Here is a 20134-nt window from a genome sequence, read left to right on the forward strand (position 1 = left end):
TCGATCCACTCGGACACCAACCTCCCATCTCAATCTACCTTTCGAATTTTCCCTCCTTTTTGCCATTTTCAAATGTCGTGTAATCAGGATTCGATTCTCGGCGACAAATGAAATGAGTGGATTGAAGTCACGATAGCTAGTTGGTTAGCGGCGTATTTAGCGGAAGGTCGTGGCTTCGAAACCCGCTCGTAACACTAACTTTTTTCTTTTCTACTAATACCTTACATAAAGATTAATTAACTGAAAGAAGTTATTTGGTCAATCGGACCACGAAATATAATGGATTTAATAAGTAAAACGAAGTTTATCTTCACTAAAGCTCTCCGTGGCCATTTCATTTCTCGCCGAGAATCGAATCCCGATTACACGACATTTGAAAAATGGCAAAAAGGAGGGAAAAATTCGAAAGATTGTACGTTGAGATGGGGAGTTGGTGACCGAGTGGACGAAGTCTTGATAGCCCAAGTGGTCGAGCAGCGGCGTATTTAGCCGAAGGTCGTGGGTTCGAATCCCGCTCGTGGCACTAGCTTTTTCATTTCAACCAAAACCTTTAAAAAAAAAAGATTAATTAATTGAAAGAACTAATTTGGTCAATAGACCACGAAATATAATGGGTTGAAATTTAAGTTAATTGTAACAGGTTGACAGGTTCGTGCATGGACTAGGACACAGCACATGCAGATGATCTGCTTATTAAAAGTAAAACTTACATTTTTTGTAATTCACAAACGTATGCAAAAAAGCAATTTGTATAAATAGTTTGTGTCTCAATTAAAATTGATAAACCAGTCGAGATGAGATCAAAATGTATAAAAAATAGACAAAAAGACACAAATTAATTACCCTCAATTGCTAGTTGCTGCGATAGTTAGCTAAAGCTCTCCAGAGCCATTTCATTGTTATACGACAGAAAAATGGCAAAAAGGAGGGAAAATTCGAAAGCTAGGTTGACATGAGGAGTTGGTGTCCGAGTGGATCGAAGTCAGGATAGATCAAGTGGTTAGCGGCGTATTTAGCCGAAAATCGAGGGTTCGAATCCCGCTCGTGACACTAATTTTTTATTTCAACCAATACCTTACATAAAGATTTTTTTTTTGCCTTATGATCTTTGCATATTAGCCATGACGAATTCTTATATATGTTGTTCAATTGGGGGTTATCGGGAAAAAAGGGCCAGAGGCGACGGTGGGAATCGAACCCACGACCGCGGCGTGAGAGTCTCTCATGCTAACCAATCGGCTACCGCGGTCCCCATAAAGATTAATTAATTGAAAGATAATGTGAAAAAAATCTCTGAAAAATTTAGTACGCCTTTTAAAAATGTGGTATCTATGTATAAAATGATTAAACTAATCATACATGTTATGTTAAGGTTTTTCTTTTTTTTCTTTTCAAATAAATAGTTCTTTTTAAATTGTACAACTTATTAGTTCATAATATATAGGCAGCCTGAAACATCTATATCACACTTTTGTACATGTTTCTATTTATTTGTAAATAAATTATTCTTATTCTTATCATACATTAATTATATTATATTTTTATATTTTAATTGTTCATTTAATTGTTAACTGTATAACGTTTAACTATTAATTTCTTATTAAGAAATTTTTTATCCAGTACATTATCCAGAAACAATATGCACTGTTTGCGTTTTGTGATTGTTATTTATTAATTTTTATTTAGAAATCGTGAGATGCGGTCTGGTGTAATGTAGGTTTCAGGAAAACATTTTCTTTATCGTCCCAACGTTTCGATCTTTATTGAGATCATCTTCAGGGCCTGGGATTTACAAACATTGTTTACATTTAACAAATACATTTTGGATGTGGAAACGTGAATTTATACAATGCAAAATATATTTTATATATTCAATCAAAGTATTTCTACTCACTCAAAGTGTTTGTCTTCTGTGTAATTGTGCCATGCTTGCGTGTCGTGTCGAGAGTGCCAGTGAGATTTTGCTGTTTTATGTTTATACACATTGGATTTTGAAGGGGTGGAGAAGGATGTCGGTATAGAAAAGACATTTTTGTATAAAGCGTCGGCTTCTTTGAGGTGAATGGAGCCGACGAAGGGGGAAAAAAAATAATGTGTTGGTATTGGTTCGGCCAGATTATCCTTTCAGGATTATATAGAAAGGGATAAATAGGAAAAGGAAAGCTGAATCGTTGGGAAATTAGACTATGTGAAAAATATTTGATGTATTGAATGTAATGTGATTATATAGGAATGTTATCTGTATTGAATGTGATTGATGATATTGGCGTAGCTGCGACTGTTTACATGTATCTGTTCTGTGATTGATGCTGTGTTTATCTCGGTTGATATAAACCATTTCTAAGAAATTACGTTTATATTTGTTTTGTTCTGTATGTAATATTTTTGGATTTTTGAAGTCNATTTGTTATATTTAAACAATGTTTGTAAATCCCAGGCCCTGAAGATGATCTCAATAAAGATCGAAACGTTGGCACGATAAAGAAAATGTTTTTCTGAAACCGACATCACACCAGACCGCATCTCACGATGTCTAAATAAATATCGATTAACGGTCACTAATCACCACACACGTTATTTATTAAGGATCACTTAATCCTATGGTCACAACAAATAGTACATGAGTACATTCCGAGCACTAACAAACTACTATTTTGTTTTGTTATGGATAAGGAAAAAAATCATGTTTATTTTTACATTTTAAATTTACAGATTTGGTTTTATATAATTGAGTCTATGATGAATAACTGCTGTATGTTTTTGTTTGTTAGTGCTGAAATGGGTACCGGCTGTGTTGTAATAATACGTATAAGCAATAAAACAAAACCAAAGAATGTATTTCTGACATTCAATAAATACAGATGATATAAAAAGTAGATCTCACCCTCCTACCGTTTTAACATTCATGTTGAAAAACCGTTTTACGCTTGTTTTTATTCACTTCCGACCCCACGAGGATTCGTAGGGGTGAATTTGTCTCGATTCACTCCTCCCCAATAATATTTTTATTGTTGTCTGTTGCAGAAAGCAGCTGTGAATGCTGAAAAGGAGAGCTGGATTGATCCTTCAGGTCGTCTTAGCAGGAGGAACCTACAAGGAAGCCCAAAGTGAGTTATAATATGACAATCCCCCCTTGTAAAACTTAGCATAACCCTCACGCTTCCCATTTTCAAGGAGAAGGCGTTCCTTCTCTAATTTCACTTCCATGCTTTGACTTGGAAATTTACAGAGGGAAAATTTTATAAACTTTTAAGCCGTCGCTTCAGGCTCGTTTTCTATGGCCACTAAAAGTAAAAATCGCGTGATGAACCAGCCCGGGGGATCTCGAAGTTTTCGATCGGCCTTCATCATGCTTGACTACATCCTGTTTCCTTTTTGATAGGGAAATTGATTTCTTACGATAAACCCTACAATTTTATCTTTCTCTCGTTAAGTATTGAGTAGTTAGGTGGCTTATACATTTTCTTAACTTACAATCATTGATGATAAAAAAATGCTCATATAAACGATTAGGTGTTTATTTAGAAAAAAAAAACAATCACTACATTCGTGGTGCCTTGGCGGAATATATTCCTTCTTCAGACCTTTAAAATTTTAAATATTAATTTAAAAAGGTAAACAACTTTATTTACAACATAGATATCTCTGGTTTTAAGTAAAGAGAAATTAAAAATTGAAAACATTTAGCACTAAATAAAATATTAGTACTTGATTATTTGTAGATAGTGAGATGAGGTTTTGTATGATGTAGGGTTAGAATAACATTTTCTTTATTGTCAACGTTTCGATCTTTATTGAAATCATCTTCAGGGCCTGGGATTTACAAACATTGTTTGGATTGTACAAATACATGTAAGATGTGAAATTGAATTTATGAATGATATACACAATTTTCAATCAATTAATTGTTCTTTCCAAGGCTTTAGTTGAGATAAAAAAGACAGTGCCAAGAGCGGGATTCGAACCCACGACCTTCGGCTAAATACGCCGCTGTTCGACCACTTGAGCTATCGCGACTACGATCCACTCGGACTCAACTGTCCTTAAAAAGAAAAATTAATTGATTGAAAGAAGTAGATCAATTGACTACGAAAACGTAAATGATGTACACAATATAGAAATTTCAGGTTTAATGCAAGTATTTGTACTCACTCAAAGTGTGTGTTTGTTGTGTAGAAGTGGCATGGTTGTATGTCTTGTTGAATGTGTTATTGAGATATTAAAGTATTTTTTGTTTATATGTTTGATTTTGAAAGAGGGGGAAGAAGGTAAAAACAAGTAAGAAAAAAGTTAATGGTCCTTGGCTCGGCCTTACTTATCCTTTCAGACTTATTATAGACGGGATTATTATGAAAAGGAAAGATAAACTGTTGGGGATTTAGACTATGTAGAAATCCTTTTTAAAAAGATAGTGCCTACTCACAGTAAGTTGTTTTGCAACGATCCGAATTTCGAGCCGTTAGGTCATAATCAAGTAGAAGGACAACCTGATGATGAGCTAAAAAGCTCGAAATCCGGATCGTTGCAAAACAACTTACTGTGAGCAGGAAATATCTTTTTAAAAAGGATAGAACACCACCATCATTTATCATTTCTATGTAGAAATTGTTTGATCTGTGGAGTTTTGTGTTTTTTGGAGTTTTGTATGCTTTATACGTTATACGTACTACGTGTATTGTGTGTCATTGATATGGAATTTGATTTATGATATTAGCGTGGCTACGGCTGAATTTACATGTGTCTGTTCTCTAATTGATGCTGTGTTTATCTCTGTTAATGTAAACTATTTCTAAATTGTTACGTTTATGTTTGTTTTGTTCTGTGCTTAATATTTTTGGGTCTAACTTTTTAGAAGTAGTGGGTGACAAGAGAGAGGGAGAAAGAGAGAGGGAGAAAGAGAGAGAGAACGAAGGAGAGAATAAAGTCAGACAGACAGACACACACAAACACAGACAGGCTCAATACAGACATCGCCATCCAACTAAGTCCGCTATCTGTGGCTTTACTTAGATTGGAAACGATATAACCCCCATGTCAGGTTACAAAGAGTAGAGCTTATCAATAGATATGGAGTCCTCAGACACTGGGACTAAGTTCAAACAAAATATACAGAAAGAACTAACCGTTTACAAAACACTGATTTGGACCATCTACCAACTAATTCAATTCTTTCAATCCAAAGTTCTCCGCTGTATCCTCAATGCTCTCTTCTACGTCAGCACTCAATTTATCTATAAAGACCTTAATATCTCTTTCACGAACGATCTGACCCAAACATGTTTACACAATTTCCACTCTAAACTATACATCCACCCTAACCTACTAGATCAAACTCATTCCTCAACGTCCCACCCTTATAATCTACCTGAACGACGATCGCTTCGGGCTTCCTATCTGTTCCATTCCCAACTAAATATAGTTCTAGCACACTTTCAGCAGGTCTCACTCAGATTCGTATAAAATTATCACTACACATTAAATTCATTAGAGTTCGTGGTCGGATTGAACGAATACCTTTTTTCAATTAATTAATCTTTATGTAAAGTATAGGTTGAGATAAAAAATTCAGTTTCACAAGCGGGATTCCAAAGGAAAACTGGAAAAAAAGACGAAAAATTCGAAAGGTGGGATAAGATGAGAAGTTGGTGTCCGAGTGGATCGAAATCACGAGAGCTCAAGTGGTTAGAGGAGCGGCTTAGGTTAACGTCGTGGGTTCGAATACCGCTCGTGACACTGACTTTTTTTATCTCAACCAACACCCTACATAAAGATTAATTATCAGTACTATTTGCTCAATGTATATTTAATTTGTCCAAAATAAACAGTAGAATTTAAAACATTTACCTATTTTGTTAAGTTAATTCTCTTCCAGGCCGGTTTTCTCTAAAAATCAATTTGACCTTTGCCCATGATTTTAGACAGGTTCTTTACAGAAAAATAAGGCGCAGTAAGTATGTCTTCGCCCTCCAACGGCCAATTGTCTTTTAAATTGAGGGCGGCGGCGCGGCGACTCTGCCCCATTTCCGTTTGTAGGAAGCGGCGATAACGCCTTTTTTACAAGATTGCCAATAAAAGAGGCGATACGGTCTACATTTCTATTCGCAGAGTTTGCGAAACCCGGCCAAACGTTCTCGTGTTCGTGGTAGTTTTTTGTTGTTTTTCGATGGTACGAAAAGAACTCGAGAAGGAAAAGGCGTGATGAGTTGGTGCCAGAGACGTCATCCTTCATCTCTTCTTCGGTCGACACGTTCTACGTGTATCTTTCAAAGCGAATGCCCCTTTTGGAGAGCCTTATAAATTAAGATATTTTACAAGAATAGTGATCTAAAATGTATACGTGACTTTAGAATTTAAAAAAAGAAGTAAAGTTCTTAATTAATTTGAGAAGGATAACAAACGTTTTAATGTATTGCATTAAAGAAAATAAGTTTAAAATCTAAATAATTAAGATTAAAATAAGTTCTCAGTTTAGTTTATCTCTTTGTTAAGACATTTTTTGAAAAATAAAATTGAAAGTGTGAAATATATTTCCATTGAAGGAAAAACTTTTTTCCAAATCGAACATGGTAAATCTGTCAATTATCGATTCAAAACTAAACGAATCGGGCAGAACTTCCATGCCATCTCATTTATTTAATTTTTAGAAAATCAGTCATTTTCTTGTACAGACGTTTGGCTTAACCATACGAAAAATCATTATTTGGAGATCGTGAGGTGCGATCTGGTGTGACGTAGGTTTTAGAAAAACATTTTATTTATCATGCCTACGTATCGGCCTTTATTAAAATCATCTTCAGGGTCTGTGATTTATAAAGATTGTTTAAATTTTACAAATACATGTAGTATGAGAAAAAAATGAATTAATACAATGCTAGAAAATTTTAGATAAAAAATGTATTTATACAATGCTAGAAAATTTAAAAAAAGAAGTAAAGTTCTTAATTAATTTGAGAAGGGTAACAAACGTTTTAAGGTACTGGATTAAAGAAAATAAGTTGAAAATATAAATAATTCAGATGAAAATAAGTTCTCAGTTTAGTTTATCTTTTTGTTAAGCAATTTTTTGAAAAATAAAATTGAAAGTGTGAAATATATTTCCATTGAAGGAAAAACTTTTTTCCAAATCAAACATGGTAAATCTGTCAATTATCGATTCAAAACTAAACGAATCGCGCAAAACATCCATGCCATCTCATTTATTTATTTTTTGCAAAATCAGTTATTTTCTTGTACAGACGTATGGCTTAACCATAGGAAAAATGATTATTTGAAGATCGTGTGGTGCGATCTGGTGTGATGTACGTTTTAGCAAAACATTTTCTTTATCGTGCCAACGTTTCGATCATTATTGAGAACATCTTCAGGGCCTGGGATTTATAAACATTGTTTAAATTTTATAAATACATGTAGGATGTGAGAAAAAAGGATTTATGCAATGCTATAAAATTTTAGATTAAAAAAATGAATTTATAAAATGCTAGAAAATTTTAGATAAAAATGAATTTATACAATGCTAGAATATTTTAGAGTAAAAAATGAATTTATACAATGCTAGAAAATTTTAGATAAAAAATGAATTTATACAATGCTAGAATATTTTAGATTTAAAAAAATGAATTTATACAATGCTAGAATATTTTAGATTAAAAACAATGAATTTATACAATGCTAGAATATTTTAGATTAAAAAAATGAATTTATACAATGCTGGAATATTTTAGATTAAAAACAATGAATTTATACAATGCTAGAATATTTTAGATTAAAAAAATGAATTTATACAATGCTAGAATATTTGAGATTAAAAAAATGACTCGTGGCACTAACTTTTTCATTTCAATCAAAACCTTACTTAAAAAGATTAATTAATTGAAAGAAGTAATTTGGTCAATAGACCACTAAATATAATGGTTTTAGAAAAATATTTTCTTTATCGGGCCAACGTTTCGACCATTATTGAGATCGTCTTCAGGGCCTGGGATTTATAAACATTGTTTAAATTATACAAAAACATGTAAGATATGAAAAAATGAATTTATACAATGCTAGAATATTTTGGATTCAATCAAAGTATTTGTAAAGTATTTGTACTCACTCAAAGTGTTTGTTTTCCGTGTAGTTTTTGTCATTCTTGTGTGTCGTGTTGAGAGTGCCAGTGAGATATTGCTGTTTTATGTGTATATACTTGGATTTTGAAGGGGTGGGGAAGGAAGTCGGGGTAGAAAAACATTTTTATATGAGGAATCGGCTTCTTTGAGGCGAAAGGAGCCGACAATGGGAAAAACGTGGGTAATGGTTCGGCCTGATTATCCTTTCAGTATTATACAGACGGGGATAATTAGAGGAAGGAAAGCCAATTTTTTCACATCCTACATGTAAATGTAAAATTTAAACAATGTTTATAATTCCCAGGCCCTGAGGAGGATCTCAATAAAGATCGAAACGTTGGCACGATAAAGAAAATGTTTTTCTAAAACCTACGTCACACCAGACCGCATCTCACGATCTCCAAATAATCATTGGCTAACGGTCACTGAACACCACACATACGAGAAATGACGGAAATCTTTTATTGGGCTGATGTTTCGGGCCCCTAGCAATATAATAACGGTTGGGTTTATCGTGGCCACGTCCTTAAGCACCAACTGTGGTCAACAAACGGCAAGTTGTAGCATACGAAACTTGGCTTGTACAATTGTGTACATCAACGTAATGGAGCGACGAAGTGTGACTTAATCGAAGCACGTCTTGAACACAAGTTTGAGCATCTATCTACCCACTACGGTTTGTGTATTCTAATCACAGTTAATAAGATAAATTAAAATGGAATCCTCTTTTCTCCTGTGGGGTGTATAATTAATTATAGATTTAGCCAATATGAGCATTCACTAATTCTTTGTAACAACATTATCCCAGATCATTTTCTCTGTTTTTAAAACATTTGTTTTGAAATTTCAAAAAAAATTATACATAGACAGGCAAAAAAATTCCACCCACTTGTAATAAAGTTAAGTAGACTTGTAAAGTTTAACGTTTTTTACCGTTTAAAATTGAGTCTTTGTCTACAAAATTTAAAAAAAAAGTAAATTGCAAAGGAAAAAAAAGGACAGATAATATTTGTTTTAATTTTGCTTTAGGCATTTCATTACCACGTATTTCCTTCTTAGGACCATATAATGGTACGAATAGAATCAGACTAATAAAAGCCAGGATTCCATGTAAAGGAGCATTCGTGGTTCTATCTTTTCTGCCATTTATACAGCTAATTTTCCAATATATACGCAATATAGTCTTCTTTCCCGAATCTTATCCATGTAACCTCAAACATCCAAGAACACATTTAATTTGTAATTTGGTAAAACAAAAAATCAAGAAACAAATAACTAATCTAACTGAAAAGTTTTATCTTTAGGTAAGGGGGTTGTTTCAATGCTTCTGGTGTTTGAAACGTCGAATTTATCGACGTAAAAATAGATCAGAACAATTAGTTAAGGTTTTTAGTTGAGATAAAAAAGTCAATGGCACGAGCGGGATTCGAACCCACGATCTTCGGCTGGATACGCCGCTGCTCTACCATTTGAGCTATCGTGACCTCGATCCACTCAGGCAGCAACTTCCCATCTCAACCCCACCTTTTGAATTTTTCCTCTATTTTGCAATTTTTCAAATGTGGTGTAATTTATTTGATTCTCGGCGAGCTTTTAGTGAAGGTATACTTTTTTTTCTGGCCTTGTACTAGTGTACATCTAGGAAGGTATACTTCATTTTAACTTATTAAATTCACTAGTTTTCGTGGTCCGCTTGACCAATCTTTCAATTAGTTAAGGTTTTTAGTTGTGATAAAATAGTCTTTTTTTTACCATTACCTTCCCACCGTACCTAAGGGAGACCCCATACTGGCATAAAATATACAATATAAAAAAGTCTGTGAAAAATGGCAAAAAGGAGGGAAAATTCAAAAGTTGGGGTTGAGATGGGAAGTTGGTGTCCGAGTGGATCGAAGTCATGATAGCTAAAGTGGTAGAGTAGCGGCGTAACAAGCCGAAGGTCGTGGGTTCGAATCCCGCTCGTGACACTGACTTTTTTATCTCAACTAAAAACCTTATTAATTGAAAGATTCTAGTTGACGTTGATATCGACCTACGTAGTTTAAACTGATGTTGTATTGGATCTTCTTGAGGTCATTTTACAGGTGAATAAAGAACATCATTAATTGGGTTTCAAAAACCTTTCTGCGAATGTTCCGCCATCTTCAGGGCCTAATTTATTAAAAACAAAATTTACATGAACAGAGTTACATAACACATCTTTTATAAATACATTACAAAATACTATTACGTACTCAACCCAGTTGTTAGGAAAATTATATTTATTGCACATGTTTGTTGTTTTTTTGAAGTGAAGGTGAAATTGAATCTATATACTAAAAACTGTCTTGCTTAAAGTTTAGTGACACTCATCGGTCCATCCTTTGGTTTCATTTTTTCATAAGTTAACACTCGATCTCAGGTATATGTATTTCTTTATCACAGATACGTCATATATATACAACATTTTAACTGTTTTTTTTTAACTTAAAATTATAATTTAACTAGCTACTATGTACAAGGATTCGATGTTACAAAAGAGGAGGGAAAATTGAAAAGGTGGGGTTGAGATGGGGAGTGTATCAGGAAGTGATGTCGACTTTTGAGGTTATCCCATAAATGTTCGATGGGTGTTCACGCCTGGAGAAAGGGCTGGCCAGGCCATGATGTTATGCTGTTGAAGGTACGTTTGTACTATGCGAGCGACACGTGGACGGGCATTAGAATAAAATGTAAATGATAAATGGTAGAGTGAGTGTGTTGTTCAATCTTCTTCACAAGATAGTTCCTATTCACAGTTAGTTGTTTTCAAAGTTCCGGATTTCGAGCTTATAGCTCATTGAAAGAGTNTCTCCCTCCCTCCCTCCTTCTCTATACATGTATGTATGTGTGTGTGTGGTGATTAGTGACCGTTAATCGATAATTATTTAGAAATCGTGAGATGCCGTCTGGTGTATATATTTATAAATAAAGAGAGAGAGGCAGACAGACAGAGATATAGAGGGGCAGAATTTTCTTTTATCGAGGAAATGAAAAAAATCAATTGGGTGCAATTTTTTGCCTGTCGGTTATATATTTGGACTTATAACTGAGTATTTGTTTTTATTTTTACGAAGGTTCGCAACAGCAGAGGTCATATAAACCCTCGGGGTGCCGGTGTTTTTGAAAACAATCCCATTTGTAAATATGTTGGGTTTGAATCGCTGGATCGCTGGCAGGGGTCGCTGGATTCGAACCCGGGACCTTAACCTAACAGTAGCGAGCGCCGTGTCAACGCCAAGCCGTTGCGGCCACCGACGCTACCACATATTAACTAAAAAACAAAAAAAACTGTTATTTCAGATAAGTGTAGTTCACGTACGTAAAAATTGAAATTTAAAAAACTGTATTTTTTGCCGAAGCGAAATGATCAATTAGGAAGTTTAAAACAGATTATAGTATAAATATCGGGTACATTTACTATTTTTTAAACATTCAACATACCATGTATCTAGTTTCTTTATCAGAACGTGGTCTGGAAAATTTCAATTGATTATTCAAGCATGTGAAATCGATTCTGGGAATAAAGTTTAACTGGATTCCGCCATTCAAAGTTTCATGTACCGTATGGGAAAGTTATCAAGTCTAATTTGTCCGGGGCGATCGCCTTTCTGGACCGTACCGAGCTAAAAGCACCGAGTAGCTCGATCAATCTCCCGCTCAGGGACATCCGGAATAACGTCACTGGTAATAATATTTACATGTTACCACGTTATTTTCCGTTATCAATACATTACACGGCTTCTGTCGACGACAGGCTCTTGAAAATGTCAAATGTCAGTTGTTCATTACGACAGAATTAGGAGAGTGCTTTCGTTAATTTAAACATAAACATTACCGACAATTATTCCAGAAAATTTGTAAAAGCTTCTTTATTATAAACATAACAAAACTCGGGTATACCAAGTTTACTAACTATACTTGAAAGTGTATTCTTACTAGATATATCGATTTTTGGACCCTTCCACGTTCTCTTTCTCTTATATTCATAGTATTCCAACTCATCCAGAATCATTTCGGAATAATACATAAATATTAGATACTTATTTTTTGTGTAACTTTCAATCCATTTTGGCTTGGGATTATCAATACAAATCTTCCATTATCAACATTCTTTCTTACAAGTCCCTCATCATAACCGGGGGTTATAAATAAATTAAGTGTTTTGCATTTTGACGGTTAATTTTGTAAACATCTCAGCTACTAGTAAACATATTTAATCGACGTTATATGAACAATTTTGTTGTTGTTTTTCCTGTTGCTATTTTCCATGTAAGTTTGTAATTCCATCTTCTGAGAATTTCTCAGGTTTGTGAGCGTTGATCTACTCGATGTTTTCCGCAGTTCTAAATTGAAGTAAAATTTTCCCATTAATAGTGTTCCAGAGCCCGGAATAAGTAAAAATCTCAAGAAAAAATGGCGGGCAAATATAATAAATAATTTATATTAATCCCAGCCGAGAAGTAGGCAAAGGGGGCCGAAAAATTGCTTTTTACTCCAACGTGAGGCTGGACGACCAGAGTAAAAGGACTCTGAGTGGAGGGTAGGTTCTTTGTGAAGAAAAGGCGTGTTTTAGAATCTATTATATATAAAATAATTATACAAAATGAGGAATATCGAAATCCTCTTTATCAGATGAAAAGACATAAAGTTAAAATAAAACGGAAGTATAGTTGGAACAAAAGACCTTATAAACTTAAGTGAGTTAATCATCAACCCCGCAAAATAGAGAAGTTTCTCATTAAAAGAAATAAATGTTCCTTTTGTACTAAATATAAATAAAGCGTGAATGCTTTCGAACAAATATGACGAGTGTAAAAACAGTCGAGCGGTGAAAGTGAGTGGCAGGCAGAATGACGTCGCAGATAAGCTGAGGACGGCACGTGGTACTCTGGAATGCTGAACTCCTTTCCTGTAGATCTAGATGAATATAGAGTAGAGCTGGATGAAGTGAGAGTCAAACTGAATGACGAAAATGAAGTTGGATAAAGTGAGATTAGAGCTGAATGAAGCGGGTGTCGAGGTGGCACCGTGCAGACGTCTGGTAGGAAGTGCGGCTTGTGGAACCCCCAAAAAAGGGGAAGCAGCATGTGCTTACCAGTTGTAACGGATTAACACACACTTCAACCTTACCCTCGCTGCAGAAGCAATCCAAGAATTCGTAGACCTCATACCAACTGGTGTACTCAGTGGATCAAATTAAATGAGAAAAAGCTATCACGTGCCGTTCACCCTCAAACATCACAGGTGAGGCAGGCGCCAACCAGTACACATAAACAACGAAGTAATCTCTCGAACCAACCAAGCCCGCTCCTTTAAGCGTAGTAGACTTTCTTAGAATCAAAATACAAGACTAAAATGATAAAACGATAACAATATAAAAATGATAACACACTTACCCGATGCAACACTATGCGATGCTACCCGATGCTACCCGACGCAAATCCCCCCGTGCACATCTGCTTGATGCTGCAACGCTACCCTACTCTACGATCTGCGATCCCCACTGTCTAGATTTTCGGCGTGTAGCATCGAGTACAGTCGAAGACAAAAGAACCGGACACTTACACTTTTATTCAAACTACATGTATTATTTCCGTTATATTAATTACAACATACTTATTTTAATACTTTTTAAAAGGATAGTTCCTACTCACAGTAAGTTGTTTTGCAACGATCCGGATTTCGAGCCTTTTAGCTCATCATCAGGTTGAATGAAGGACTTCTACAATCACGTCTCTCGACATGAATTGCCAAAAAGTCATAAAAAGTCATAAAATACTTATTTTAATATATAACAAGTTAACTGAGATCAAAAATTCATTAGTTTTTATATTTAAAAAAATAATAATAATTTTAATGGTTTGATAGAAAATTGATCAAAACACCGGAATACCATTTTTGATATAATGAATTTAACTAACAATTTATTTCATGGTTTTACTCATAAAATTACACCATTTTCGTCGAGTATCGTCAGAACAGGACACTCATATTTTTTGTAGTTTATTTCAAACTAAGTATATGTACTTTTGTCGTTATATTAATTACAACATTCTTATTTTAATATAAACCAAATTAAACGAGATCAAAGATTCATGAGTTTTTATAAAAAATTATTTAATTATGGTGGTTAGGCAGAAAATAGATCAAAACACACAAATACATGTAGGATGTGTAAAAAAGTGACTTTATACAATGCAAAAGTATTTCTACTCAAAGTGTTTGTTTTCTGTGTAATTGTGCCATTCTTGTGTGTCGTGTTGAGGGTACCAGTGAGATATTGTTGTTTTTGTGCATTAAGAAAACAGGGGCGTTGCAATTGTGATACTGATTTGTGATACACGCTGTGTGACTGTACATGGCGTGCGGTTGACGTCGCATAGATGTGCACAACCTACCAAAACGTGACAAAGCGTCGGGTAGCATCGGGTAGCGTCGCATAGCGTTGCATCGGGTAAGTGTGTTCCCCGCTTAAAACTCAACAAAATAGATGGACAACTCATACTCTTAGTTGAACCGAAATCTTAATTAAGCTTATCTAACCAACTAAGCGCTTAGAAACGACTCTTAAAACTTATTTGTACTTACGAAGTCGAGAGCTTCGTAGGGCTAGGGCTAGACCGAATCCTTCAACACCAAAAAATCCAACTCTTTCAATCCAATGTTCCCATCCTCATTCCTTCTAAAACTGTCTAACGATTCACAATTCTTTGCATCCCATTTGTGGAATATCTTATCCAAACACGTTTCCAAAATTTCCACTCTATGATACCTTCCACACTAACCCAGTACCTTCTTAGTTCTTTCCAAAAGTCCTTACAATCGTCCAGGCCGAAAACGGCGATGGCCTTGTGGCCTCCACTCCTGACCCAATCCCAGTCTTTGCGCGTCACCCCATCGCTTCGGTGTGACAGATCTATCATATGTATTTGTTTACAAATATTTACGTATTTACAAAAAATTACCGTTTGGAATTGTGCTAAAATTAGGGTTGGTTCAAATTAGCAAAAGTAACTTGCGTCATATTTAAAAAAATTCTTTCCAATGGGAAAAAGTTATCATTTTTTATGGAAAAATATAGAGAAATTCTATGTTAAAGTCATTTATTTTTTTTGTCGAGCAAGACAGGGAACAGGAAAATCCGTGTTTATCTACAAATGCTAGTGTTTTTCGAGTGTCATAAACTGAATGAACCAAAACAAAAGCTTGTCTGTTCAGCATACGCAAACAAACTTTTTTCCTGTTTATAAAATCGGTCTTTATCAACCGTTTGAGAATATTTATCTCACCCGTGTAAATACACAAAATCCGGATTTCGTTAATTTTGTACGCATATTGACTGACCCGGTTACCGATAAACCTGGATTGTTTAAATTCGAAATTAATAAACTATCCCCGGCCGCTTATTCAGCGCGGAATCCCCTAAACCACTCTAATATTCAAATAGGTTCCGTTTTCCCCGGACCGATCACGGCCAAAATCCGACCGGCGACGGAATCCGTTAGAAAGTTTTGATTCATGCTCAATTCTTGATGCCGATACTGCCTGATCGTAGGGTCAATGAGACGAGACAGCCTGCAAGACTTGGCGTCAGCTTTCCAGTAGAGTTCGACGCCCTCTAACGCCAATTCGTTCACGGCTTACACCCAATTTCCCCTTGCTTTTTACCCTAATCCCTATTACGAAAAAAAACGTGGCACTCTTACCGTATTCGTTTTCATAAGAAAGACAGTGCACTCTTATTTATATGATTATTTGGAGTTCGTGAGATGCGCTCAGGTGTGACGTAGGTTTTAGAAAACATTTTCTTTATCGTACAAACGTTTCGATCTTTCAGGCCCTGAAGATGATCTCAATAAAGATCGAAACGTTGGCACGATAAAGAAAATGTTTTTCTAAAGCTTATGTCACACCAGACCGCATCTCACGATCTCCAAATAATCATTAACTTAAAGATCATTAAACCCCACTTATGAATATGATTAAGAAATTATATAGATGCTTAATATAAGATTGACAAAATTAAATTTCCTTTCTGCTGCGTATTCCCATAACAGGTTGTTTCTGATGTTGTTGATATCTATCTTGGCTGGTCAAAATCACACAAAAATATATGTGTACTTACGGCATGCGAAACAGAAATATTAATGGTTGAACAGCATTCGCACCTCCAGGAACCTTTATGTGACAATTCAAACTGCACAAAATAAGGTACAACTGTCTTCTGGATCGTGTTAAAACTCATACTTGGTGGATACCCTACGACAGAGGTTGGCAAAAGACTCACGGAAAAAATTTATCCTAAATACAATTATTAAGTTATTCTTTTTATGTAAGGTCTTGGTTGAGATAAAAAAGTCAGTATCACGAGCGGGATTCGAACCCACGATCTGTCGTTGCTCTACCACTTGAGCTATCGTGACTTCCTTTCTCTCGGACACCAACTCTCCATCTCAACCCAACTTTTAACTTGCATATGAGATATTTTTCTTTGAAAAAAATTCTTTCCGTACACTGAGAAGGCACGTTAAACTGAGAAGGTTAATGAACCACCAAAGAAAATATTGCATATGAGAGTTTACAATTTTGAAGAAAAAAAGTCATATGTCCTATATATCTTGAACGAATTAAACTAGAGACAAACATCCTGTATTTTTGGCTTGCTTGATTTACTGATATTTATTAACAATACAATAATCAAGTTGTACTTTTATAGAATTTTGACATTCTAGGCAATAAGGCAAAGTAAATTAAATATTTGTTTTACGAAAAATTTTTTCTTTCCATGCAAAATCAGCTTGGACTGAGGTTGGAACATTTTTAAAGATACCAATACAATTTTCAATTAATAAATTTCAATTGTTTTCATACGATCTGATACGGAAGCTATGAAAATTAAAACTATTATTATCTCTCTCAATTAATTAATTACACATAGAAAGTCTGGCTTTTCTACATGTAATTGATTTGGCTTTCCAAACCCTTAATAATCCGTTGTAACGTTATTTTTAGAAATTGACCTCAGTTTAAAACAATAAAATAAAAACTTGGATAAACACTTCCATCCCTTTGGGCATCGTTCTTCCTACTGTTCCCTATGTGTATGTTAAAGCAGCTAGATTTTCAAGGATGGAATCTGATTTTGCTTAAAAATCTGTAAGGTTTATAACAATATTTTCAATTAATTAATCTTTATGGTGTTGTTTGAAATGAAGTGGTCCGAGTGGATCGAAGTCACGATAACCAAGACCTTACATAAAAAGAATAATTAATTAAAAGAAGTAACTTGGTCAATTGACCACTAAAAAGTAAATGAAGAAATAATAAAGTTTACTTTCCTAAGTCCCCTCAGAGTTGTACATTTTATTTATTACAATGCTTAAACGAGGTTGGGTTCGAATCCCGCTCGTTACACTAACTTTTTCATTTCAGCGAATACCTTATATAAAGATTAATTAATTGAAAGAAGTTATTTGGTCAATCGGACCACGAAATATAATGGGATTATAACAATATTTTTTTACATATATTTTTCTTCAATGAAGCTTGAAGAAAGATAGAAAAGTGTAAATGTAAATTTCCATGATTGCAATCTTTTAGGTAAAAAAACAATAAGTTAACAGTTATTATATTATAATAACTTATATTAATTAAAAATTGATCGTCCGGTTCAGTCTCGCCTTAATCATTTTATTTGACAATCCACCTTCCAACCTTTTCTGAGATCATGTTAGTGAACCATGGCTAAATTTAATGAATTTTAAAACTGTAAAGAGTGTTTGAAGTACTCGCTCATCGTTTGACTATAAAGGAGGGTCGGTTTAACCAGTAAAATTATATGAACCAGGCCGATCCTGGGATCTAATATCGAATAGTAGACAATCTATCAATGTCAACGAAAAACTGATGTACTTTTAAACAAATAAAGATGTAAAAAGTTATAAATATGATCGATGAAAATAAAAATAACGGCTGAAATATGTATTGTAATAATTAAATTTGTATAAGTTAGTATCGATGTAGATTATCAGATGAAAATAAACGGACTGGCATGCAAAAAATGTTTTTACAAAAATGGTGTATTAAATATATCAAATAATGGGCATCGAATAAGTAAATGTTTAATAAAGGTTTAATAAAAAATCGTTACCCAAACGGTTAAACATTTGAAATTATCTTCATGATCTCCGATGTCCCGGGTCGCCGTAGTCCGTAAAGTTATGCTCAAACAGCTAAAATATACGAAGCAGGACGATGGAAGACTGCAATCGATTGCACTTTATCAATTTCACTGTTGGCTGGTGTAAGAAAGAAAGAGGAAAGAATATAAAATTTATTCGGGGGCTATGGGGCCTAACCACAAAACAGAAAATACAATTCGTGCCAAAATGACTATGTAAATAAAGATTTAAATGTAATAGCATAAAAATAAATTAAACGTACTTAATTAAATAAGAAAAGGAAAAAGTTGATTGATTAACCTTATTCGATGTTAAATTGTAGGAGCAGGAGGTAGTCAAAAGGAAGGAACTTAAAGATGGAAAAGATTGAGGGATGAATAGAGTAAGGTAGGGAATTCCAGAGGTTGTAGGAACAGATAAAGGAGTAGGAGGAGTGTATAAGGGCTAAAAGGGATGAACTTGTATTAGGGAGATAGAGAAGCGATGGGCAGGAATGAGTGTGGCGAGAGTGAATAGAAGACGTAAATTGTAAAACGTTATAAATAAATAATCTTTTTATGTAAGGTTTTGGTTGAAGTAAAAAAAGTTAGGGTCACAAGCGGGATTCGAACCCACGACCTTAGGCTAAATACGCCTCTGCTCTACCACTTGAGCTATCGTAACTTCGATCTACTCGGACACCAACTCTACCTACAACCATTCAAATTTTCCCTCTTTTTGCCATTTTCAAATGTCATGAACGATTCTCGGCGACATATGAGTCCGAGTGGATCGATGTGACGATAGTTCAAGTGGTTAGTGCAGCGGAGTATTGAGCCGAAGGTTGTGGGTTCGAATCCCGCCGTGACTCTAACTTTTTCATTTCACTCAAAACCTTACACAAAAAATTAAGTAACTGGAAGAAGTAATTTGGTCAATAGGGCACTAAATATAATGAAGTTAAAAAATAAAGGAAGTGGAATATAGGCAGGAGTCAAGAAAGTATAGCTTTCCATAGGAGGTGTCCAGACATTTCAAATCATGGTACATATTAGACACATGGGATCTCTCTGGAGAGCTAAATAAGAACCGATGCAGTTCATAATGTTCTCTCATAATGAGCAACAATCTCGCTGGTGAGTGTCGTAGGCCAATTAGCCATAATCGAAATGGGGAAGCATAAGGAACCGGTGATTGCGGATGCTCATTGGGAATCGTTGGCTTGCATGAACCAATTGGCGGAGAGTGGAGAAGAATCGACGGGAGATTAGAGAAATGTGGGTTTCCAGGAGAGGGTTTGTTCAAGGACGATCTATAGGTTTTTGACAGATCATAAACAGTCCACGGCTACGAATGAAACACTGCCTCTTTTCTAGATACTCGCCAGGGGTCTCACCACTAAGCCACTGCGAGTCTACCCATGCAGCTGAGCTTGTACTTGGAACGAAAATATATATTTTTCATACATATACGGACGGGGGAGGGTGCATAACAATCTGAACTGAGGGGCAGCGTATTTTCGTTCTAAGTTCAAGCCCAGCTGCAAGGATAAGGACTCGCAGTGGCTTAGTGGTGAGACCCCTGGCGGGTACCTAGAGAAGAGGCTGTGTTTCATTCGTGGCCGTGGACCGTAGTATTTGTGTATGACCTCCGAATTACGGATTGCCGAGAGCGTATAGCCAGCGAGGAGCTATGACTATTCTGCCGGCGTTCCTCGAATGCATAAGGAATGGTAGTCGGAGGCGAGTGCTTGTCGGTGGCGGCCATCTCGGTCTGGGCTACCTTTACCGTAGGCAAGGTCTTCTATGGGTGGTGGTTAGAGATTCTACTAAAATCGAAACTGCG

The 20134-nt window shown here is 35.3% G+C and overlaps 1 protein-coding gene and 1 non-coding gene across 6 annotated transcripts in view; both read left to right on the forward strand.

The window, feature by feature from the left end:
• Nucleotides 1–3024: 3024 nt before the first annotated feature.
• The window catches only part of LOC106661854, a 141693-nt gene continuing 124583 nt past the window's right edge, over nucleotides 3025–20134 (forward strand). For 2 of the 5 annotated variants that reach the window (XM_014385567.2, XM_024227927.1), the window contains exon 1: nucleotides 3025–3107. Coding sequence is in view for 2 of the 5 variants with exons in the window: in XM_024227932.1 (XP_024083700.1) it covers nucleotides 3038–3107 (70 nt within the window). In the remaining 3 variants the exon portion in view is untranslated. The remainder of the gene's footprint in view (nucleotides 3108–20134) is intronic. The other 3 variants (XM_024227932.1, XM_024227933.1, XM_024227928.1) reach the window with 2 other exon arrangements.
• On the forward strand, nucleotides 10003–10075 carry Trnav-aac. The gene has a single exon. It is a non-coding gene; the product is annotated as a tRNA-Val (tRNA).

The sequence above is a fragment of the Cimex lectularius genome, unplaced genomic scaffold (assembly GCF_000648675.2).
Source record: "Cimex lectularius strain Harlan isolate CLEC.00 unplaced genomic scaffold, Clec_2.1 scaffold59, whole genome shotgun sequence".
NCBI classification, from domain to species: Eukaryota; Metazoa; Arthropoda; class Insecta; order Hemiptera; family Cimicidae; genus Cimex; species Cimex lectularius.